At 34.8% G+C, this 9,121-nt stretch overlaps 1 protein-coding gene across 1 annotated transcript in view; it reads right to left on the minus strand.

The window, feature by feature from the left end:
• LOC118733922 (aminoacylase-1B) overlaps window positions 1-1,355 on the minus strand; it is a 15,363-nt gene extending 14,008 nt beyond the window's left edge. Inside the window, exons 1-2 of the mRNA XM_036463554.1 lie at window positions 1,149-1,355; window positions 715-1,059 (exon numbers count right to left, since the gene is read on the minus strand). Coding sequence (XP_036319447.1) covers window positions 715-1,059; window positions 1,149-1,242 — 439 coding nt within the window. The 5' untranslated portion in view covers window positions 1,243-1,355. The remainder of the gene's footprint in view (window positions 1-714; window positions 1,060-1,148) is intronic.
• Between the last annotated feature and the right edge of the window lie 7,766 nt (window positions 1,356-9,121).

Raw genomic sequence — 9,121 nt, forward strand, 5'->3', positions numbered from 1 at the left:
TTTAAAGTACTTTTGCAAGGCAATTTCAAAAGAAAAAAAAAACAGTTTTTTTGCCGTACCTAGGGCATGCCTTTTTACATTTTTCCTCAGCATTTAAAGTCTGATCTTAAAGTATGGAAAGTCGATATTCCTATTTCGAGGACGAACTTTTTTTGTTCCAAAGTTCATTGACCTCAGGAACTCCGTTCTAGTACTTAACTACCAGACCTCAGTCCCAACCAACCTAAGAAACCACCCTAATATCAGTAAATTAAAACTCACCAAAAATTATGAAACTTTTGTTGAGGTAGAATTTCGACTCGAAGGCAAATTCGATATATTTTTACCGAACGCGGGGTCGCCTTTTTGCATTTTCATATCGTCATATCCTCCGCATTTACAATTGGATCTTAAAGTATTATATATCTATCGATCTTTTTGTTTCGAGAAGACAATTTTTTTGTTCGAATGTTCATTGACCTCAAATGCTTCGTTCTAGTATTTATACACAAGATCTCAGTTCTTATCACACTAACGTACCACTCTAATGTCAGTAATTTAAAGCTCACCAAAGATCGTGAAACTTTTGCTAAGGAAGTATTTTGTCCAGTAGTCAGTCACCGACCAATATTTTCTTCCAAATTTTTGTTTGTTTGTAAGATGGTACGGTCTAATGTACATAGATACATATATACATTTATTACAACATGTTTTCTTTAGCTATTCTAATCGTACCTGCGATAAACGATATGTGAATTGTACGTTTAAATTTTGCCCCGCTCCTCTTCAGTGCACGAATTGCCCCCAGATATTGCATTCCAACACATTTCATATCTTGAGTGCCGCGTGCAAAAATTCGTCCTTCATCATCCATTTCAGCACCAAATGGGGGATGAGTCCAATTTTCTGGAAATACCGGCACTACATCCATATGCGAATGCAAAAGTATGGCAGGTAATGAAGTGTCCTTGCCTTGCCATGTAAGAATCACAGCTGGATTACGATCATTGGCTGGATAGTGTACTTGTATAGGAAGTTCGAGTAATTTGGCTTGTCGTTTTAAAAACTCTACACACGGCTCTGCAAATATGTATGTATGTATGTACATGTCGTAAAACCAAAGCGTATTACAGCGAATTTAGTTGCCTAATGTGATATTGTGAACCCACCATAATCCGGATCTGGATGTACGCTAGGAATTCGAAGATACTCCCGAAAATATTGTATCTCCTCATTGGACTCCCACTTTGTTTTTGTAGCCATGCTCGCTTGAGTGATATAGCAGCGACCAACACCGACAGTTTACGATACACTGAATGAATTTAGTTTCCAGCGTTGTTTCAACGCTTAAACGCATTTACACCTAATTTACATGCAATTTTGTCATTGTTGTTAACCTTATTGGAAATTTGATTAGCTATGCAGTAAGCTGACTTGTGCGTTTTTAGATGCTAAGTAAGCAGTTGATGACCAGTTATGTCGTGGGTACATACAGTACGGTGAATTCGTGAGAAAGGCAAAGTAGAAAAGAGAATTGATGGAGTGACTTTATTACTGGGCAAGGAAGACAAAATGAAATATTTTCTGCATGCTGGTATCATCAATCAAATTTCTTCTCATTTTTACTAAATATTTGCCATTGCAACCGTTTGTCGGGTTAGAATAAGAACGAAAAACTTTGCCAATTGCTTCTCGCAATTAAGTCAGTTTTTTATGCCAAATGTATTTAGACGGTCTTCCTGTACGAAGTCCTTCCATTGTGTGCCTGGGTAGCCTTACTTTCGTGCCAACTCGAAGGAGCTCTTCATCTGAACAGCATTATCAATGCGTGAGGCATATTTAAGCGAGCGCACCCGCTGTAGTTTTATGCGTTTCCCTATGACCATGTCATTAAAAAGCTCGTCCAGTTTGTCGTTCTACATATCTTCTACGGCACGTGTCGACCACGCGAACAGAGCTATAGATCTTGCGTAGAGTTGTTCCCTCGATAGCTTCCAAAGCCTTCGCATTGAAATTTTTATTGGTGCGTTTTGGTATGTGTAGGAACTCGAACTTTATCCTGTTAAGCGGTTTAAAACCGCCGCACAGTGGTTCAGCCACATTAATTTTTTGAAGAAAAGTAGAAGGCGGAGGCGTAGGACTTAAATTTATCGTATGTAACCTTTAAGGACATAAATCAAGGAAAAAAACTAAAAGTGGGTGTAACCGGTTTATTTAAAAGCAAACCTCCCATACAAACCTAACCTCAAAAACGCATTAAAATGCCATTCAAAGAGCATCGATGAATGTACGACTTCGAAATTTCGTCCATATATTTACAATAATAGAAATAATAATAAATAAAATAATAATAATAGAAACAATTAGCAAAATCGATTTACTTTAACGTGTACCTCCCATACTTACCTAACCTCTAAAACGCTTAAAAATGCCTCTAATACTATGTCTCCATTTTGAGATTTAATGAAGATTTAGCCCTCTGACGAGATTTGACGTTAAATATTTTGAGATTTATCATATAAAATTAAATCTCGAAAGGCAGTAGATTTAAGTTAAATCTTCGTCAAATCTTCAATAATATTGATCAATAAGTACAATTTGTTGGATGTGGCAACCACAAATTCACATGCCATAAGTCAAATGACATTTGTGTTTTCAATATACAGTTGAGGACATTGAAATCTAGCCTATCATAAAAACATGAATTTTCGTATTTTTAGGGATTTTTATATTTTTTTGTTAGTTTGGGAGGAAAATTAGTAATAAATATTTACATAACTTTGGTTGTAATAAATTAAGAAAATATTATTTTAAAAACTAAAAATTTAGAAGAAATGTTTTATAGTAATATCATGCAGAGTCTTCTCCGCTTTCTATAAGTCATTTACGCGCTGCTGCAAAAAATTTATAAATTTCGGTAATGGTTCTGCTTCGATAACATTGCACGGAACATCCTCTAGAACTCAGTTCGTATTCATGATATGCCAAAGGCCCACGATTGGATTTTCGGTTCCCTCCTATGAATAAGAGAGTTCTACAAAAATTTTTCTTTCCGCAAATGTTTTTTACCGTTTTGATAATTTTTCTTAAATTCGGGAAAATGATTCGGAATATGGTACCATTCTTTACACTTTGCAAACTATATATTATACATACATATTTACCACGAATAAGAAGCCAATAATATTCAGAATTCATATAATGAAATTGCGCTTGGTACCTTCCTTTTATCTGTCTGTATATCAATGTCCGCAACTGTATTTGTAAAATCATACGTAAGCAAAAGTCAAATATTTAAAAATGTGAACGTCAAACATATCTCGTAATGGTAATGGAGACGGTTGTGATTTAGCAACTGGATTTATTAAATCTTAATGGATAAATCTCTCAATGGAGACATAGTATAAAACGCTTAAAAAAGCGCACCGATGAATGCACGACTCCGAAATTTTGTCCATATATTTTTAATAATAATATAAGTAAACACCCTTACCGGGCCGTTACACATTAAATTTTCCCCTTTCAATTTTCAATACTCACACACTCTTATTTATTGCTTGAATGGGCAACTTGCTTCAATTTTTCCCTTTCAATTGAGTTTCAATTTTGCTTTCAATTTTGATCAGCTTTTCAGCATTGGTATGCGAATTTTGTGAAAATAAAAAAATACTAAGCTTATGCATGTTAAAATGTTAATCTACAACGGAATTAAAATGGAAAATATTCTTCAGAAGCTGGTTAGTTACATTGTTTTCTTGAAGCCGACATGTTGATAATGAAATTGCTTCTCAAATTGATTGCAGCCTACGTAATGGCTTTAAATTTTTCATGGTTTTTGACAAGCAATGTGTGTGAGAAAATTGAAAGCCAAAACTGATTGTGTGTCGTCAGCGTTAAAAGAGCCGTAATCGGTTTATTTTTACGCACACTTCTTATACAATGTAACCTTAAAAAGCTTTATCGACATATTTATCGATTCAGTGCCAAATTTTTCTTTTTTGTTAAGAAATCTCCAAAGTAGATTTTAGAAATTGCACCGATTTTAAATCGTACAATTTGCAGCACATGCCCGAATGTTCTATACTCCCGACAGAAACCATTCGACTGTAGACCCATTCTGTTGCCGTGGGTTCCCATCAAGCGGTGGCTTCTTATATCTCCGGTTACATGGCGAAACAGTGGCCACTCCAGGCGGAAGTGTGGATTAGACCTCTTATCTTGAAGTCTTATTTGTAGTAATCGGTGTATATATACAGCCACGGAATTAGGTTAAAGGTTCAAGACTTGGTGCTCTTCTTTATTGCTCCTGGGCGAGATGCTTGTGTGGAAATAATAAGCACTTGTAGTTCGCAGGAGATCTTTCATAATTCTGGAGTGTCCGATCCTCGTATCACTCCGCTTATCACCGTTATTGCACAAATGTTATTACCAAATCCAAACCACTGGTTTAAATTACGAGCAAAGGCGTGCTGGTATCATCTTTAACAACTCCATAAATCTAACCTTATCTAACCTATGCAAACTAAGGGCCGGTTGTTCAATGCCTGGCTATCACTAACCCCCATATCTATTTATCTACCTCCGATTTGTGTTAACCGGGCATTGAAAAATCGGCCCTTAGAAATTGATTGAAGTAGTTTTGGAGCTTATTGTGATGGCTTAGAAATATTAGCTACACAGAGAGAATTAACGATGTAACTTTAGTAACATAGTTTTTATCAGACGATTTCCGTGGGCAAAGATTCTGGATTTTAGTATATATATTCTTACCTATTTGTATTGATCTCCTTCACGACATATATTTTCTACACTGGGTTACCGTTGTGTCTATATTTTATAGCTGTTTCATTGCTTTGTAAGAGCACATGTGTATTTATGTACATTTGTCTGTATATATATACATAAATCTGTACATATGCATGCCACTCGTAGGTAAGATTTAACTGCAGCAGCCAATTTAAGTAGAACAATTTCAACGGCAAGGCGTATTTGATCAACGAATTTACTTAGTTAATTTATTTAAATTTATGTGCCCCTTATTTAACTACTACTCGTGCAACTGGTTTGTTTAGTTTTGTTAGTATGTACATCAGATCGTACCGGAAAAAAAGTTTCCTGTACACCCCTGAATCCAAAGTATATATTTGTGCAAGGCGATTTCGAAAATGATTTCTTTTTTTTTTTGCTGAACGCGGGGCTAGTTTTTTTTTACATTTTTAGTCAAATCTTTGGCATTTACAGTCGGATCTTAAAGTATGATATTCAATGTTCTTAGAGGAAAATTTTTTTTGTTCCAAAATTCCGCGATCTCAAGTAACCCGTTCTAGTACTTACCCACCAGAGCTCTGTTCCTACCTCCCCAAATGTCAGTAAATTAAAGCTGGCCCATTTACCATTTAAACATTTGCTAAGAAAGTATTTCGATTATTGCAGTAGAACCATTAAAATAAAAAAAAAATTATTGTCGAATGTAGGCTTCGCCGAAAAATGTAAAAGACGACCTCTAGAGTCGGCAAACATTTTTTTTTTCGAAATTGCCCTACAAAAATTCTTTACGGTACGGTCTAATGTGCATACATATGTATGTACATATATACGGTATCGGTCATATCTATAGCACTATATTTGAAAGTGATATTGGTTGTGACTTATGTTTATATATTTATTTTTAAGGATTTTCAATTAAAATTCAGTTCATTCTCTTACAAAACGCATATATACCCAAGTTTAAAACTTTGTAGAAAACTACAAACAAATGCAACAAATTTTGACCTAAATTTCAAACTTTTTTCTCTGTGGTGGTAGATTTTATTTGAGTATACAATTTTATAGTCCATTCAATTTTTGTCAAAGTTCGAGTTTGAAGGAGGTGCAACTTCGAAACCGTAAGTCACATGACTTTAAAAAATTTGGTGTGGAGGCTTATCTACATATGTTAGATGTAAGGTTTCTAAAGATATGTTTACAAAAGGGGAGTGGTACATCCCTTAGGCGTGATATTTTTCATCAGCTATAACTTCGAAATCGAAAGTCACATGACTTTGACATTTGGCACTGGAGTCAAGGTATTCAGAGAATCCGTATTTATGATAGGAACTGCTTCTGCAAAAAAAATTACCCAAAACATAGTTGGCGCTGGAATTAAGATATTTACATACCCTCTACGAATTTACCTTTTAGATGACTTAATTAAGGATGGGATTAATTATCCATACAAATAAGTGCAAAATTGTTTAAGCGCCCCAGATATCTTAGGGCCCAGGCATATTAACGAGTCATGGATGTATCAAGAACAAGTTAGACGAATTAGAAAGGACACGGTAAGAATATTAATGACCCTCTTTGAACGGTAGAAAACTCTTTCGTCTTGTGAAACTGCAAAATTTTTGAAGAAGATTACGCATTAGGGCGCTCTAAAAACAGTAAAGTCGAAATTGTGATGCTCTCCCGCCCTAGAATTGTTCTATATCGAAAAAAGTATATACATTATAGTTGCGATGAAAAAACGGTTAGCTATAAAATTGGGTATTATTACAGGGAATTTCGTGCAGATAAACAGAGTTTTCCGATAGAAAAATATTGATTTTTAAGAATTCTATACCATTTCTACGAAAGGTTATTTTTTCCCATATAAAATACATGGAAAACTTTGGGCGCTTTGAGCGACCTCTAAACATTTTTTGATTTGAGACTAGTACATTTGCCATATGGTATCTCAGCGCTATTATCCTTGGCCTATGAGTACGGAAGGATCCGCTCTTCAGTCGTTTCAACCATAACTAATAATTTTTACTTTACAAGCCGGTTTTGCTTTTCAACACTATTTTTGTATTGGTCAACGCAAAAGTTCTTATCAGGCGACGCGAAGTAAGCTGGGCATTTGCTAGTAAATAAATAAACAAATGTCAAATAATATCACTTTAAAATGGCGAGCTATTGATATGACCGATGCTGTATATATTAGGGTGAGCAAAAACAACTGACCTAACAAATGTATGGCCTTAAAATGACCTATTTACTGAGGAAACAATCTCCCATTTGGAAAAATTTGTTATCCAATTTTAAAAGGTGTCGGGACCATTTGAAATTTTGCATTCAAATAACATATATAAAAATTCATTTCTATTATTTAATCGTCTGTAAGATAATCAGCTTCAGCATAATTGTTTAGAGAATTTAATGCCCTACCAGAATATGCCTCGAAACAAATGGTTAAATAGTTAAGCCGTTTATTTTGAAAGTGGCATAAGTCACTTTGTACCTCTTGTGCTTGTGTTACTAGTTCACAAAATTCTTAAATTATAATTAGTTTTGAATTTATGAAGGATTTTCATTAGTAAAATTTTGTCGTAAGCGTCATTTGCCCACAATTCGGCAGCCACTTTGTATGAAATACGACCAAATGTGATCAAAATTTCTACCAAATTAACGACGCTTTTTACTCAATATCTCGGAAACTAAAGGATATATCCAAAAATTAGGAACGCCATTTTTAAGATATTGACTAGTTTAATATGACTGCATCACCAACTAAATTTTTACTAAATTATCGAAAAATTTGTAGTCAGTCTCGGAAACTAAAGGAGATAGATAAAAACTTATAACACATATCGAAAGACCTTACTTCAAAATATATAACTGCATCTAGAACTAAAAATCGTCAAAATGGCGCTTACTATAATCTTTTACCCAGGCGACGATCTGTAAATCGCTCTATCGTCATAAACTTAAGACAAAACTTTCTTCCTTTCGTTGATGAAATTGAACGAATAACCGACGCTTTCAGATACAAGTAACCGGTCATTTAAGCAGAGCTGTGAAGTGACTTATGCCACTTTCAAAATAGAGGGCTAAATTATAACATTTTAAATTAAAAAAAAAAATGCATGTAATTTAAATGGAAAGTTTCAAATGCCCACCGACACCTTTTAAAATTGGAATAAGCATTTTTCCAAAGGGGAGAATTTTCTTCGCAGTAAATAATTTCTTTTAAGGTCATAAATTCTTTAGGATAGTTTATTTGGCTCACCCTAGTATGTAGGTATGTATGCACAAATAATAGTTAGCCTGTTGCTTTGAACTTCGGACTAACACCTGTGGAACTGTCAAACTACAATGTTACTCTCTCATGTTAAAGTAAAATGAGTACAGATGCAGAAGTGCACGGGAACGCAAAAACACTATTTCCTGTACAAACGTCAGTCGGTTTGTTTACATGTCATTGGTACAACACTGATTTGGCTGAAATAATAATTATTAAAATCTATACATATTCAAATATTTCGTTGTTTACTTCCATTTTTGTTTACAAATATAAGGTTCTTTGCTTACACCACTTTCTGTTTTTGTTTGCACATGGATATCAGCTGATCGTTTGACACTTTTCATGAACTTAGCGGAAAAAAAACTCCGGACTAAGGGCCGGTTACTCAATGGCTGGTTAAAATTAATCTCCGGTTAAACATAGTTATCGACGTTACCGACTCCCTGTTGTATGCATAGCGTCGAAGACGTCGATAACGATGTTTAACCGCAGATTAGTGTTAACTAGACATTGAGTAACCGGCCCTGTAACTTCTGACTAGGAACAGTTGCTCAGTTACTCTCTCAAAAGTGTCCCCACTTACAGGTTTTATGTCAATAGGAACGACTTCCTGTAAGTTCTGACTAAATCCTGTAAACCGGACTGCTATTGGCACAGACTAAGTTTGTAGAAGGGATAGAATTTGAAAATTAAAAATTGGGCCGAAATCGGGTAAAAAATGGGCCGAAATACAAACGATTGTATGTAGTTACTGTAATTCAATCCACTTTAATGTGTTTTTGGCCAATCGAATTTCCTTTAATGGATTATGGAAGCAACATCGAAATGATTTACCGGCTATTTCTATTGGAATAAAAATGCATTTAACTGAATTATGTAATTAAATGTGTCGTTGACTGTCAATTATATTAATCGGTAAATGATCTAGCAATTTTGGACAAAAACTCTTTCCAAATAAAATTTTCCACCTTCGGCGGAAAATGGTTCCAATTGTGCATACCTTTTCATCCCTGGTACGTATGTACATTACCATACTGGAAAAATGTTCGCCGTACACCCCGGAGTTTAAAGCATTTTTTCAAGTCAATTTCGAAAAAA

Source organism: Rhagoletis pomonella, unplaced genomic scaffold, assembly GCF_013731165.1.
Source record: "Rhagoletis pomonella isolate Grant_MI unplaced genomic scaffold, Rhpom_1.0 Rhpom_scaffold_00002, whole genome shotgun sequence".
Classification (NCBI taxonomy): Eukaryota; Metazoa; Arthropoda; class Insecta; order Diptera; family Tephritidae; genus Rhagoletis; species Rhagoletis pomonella.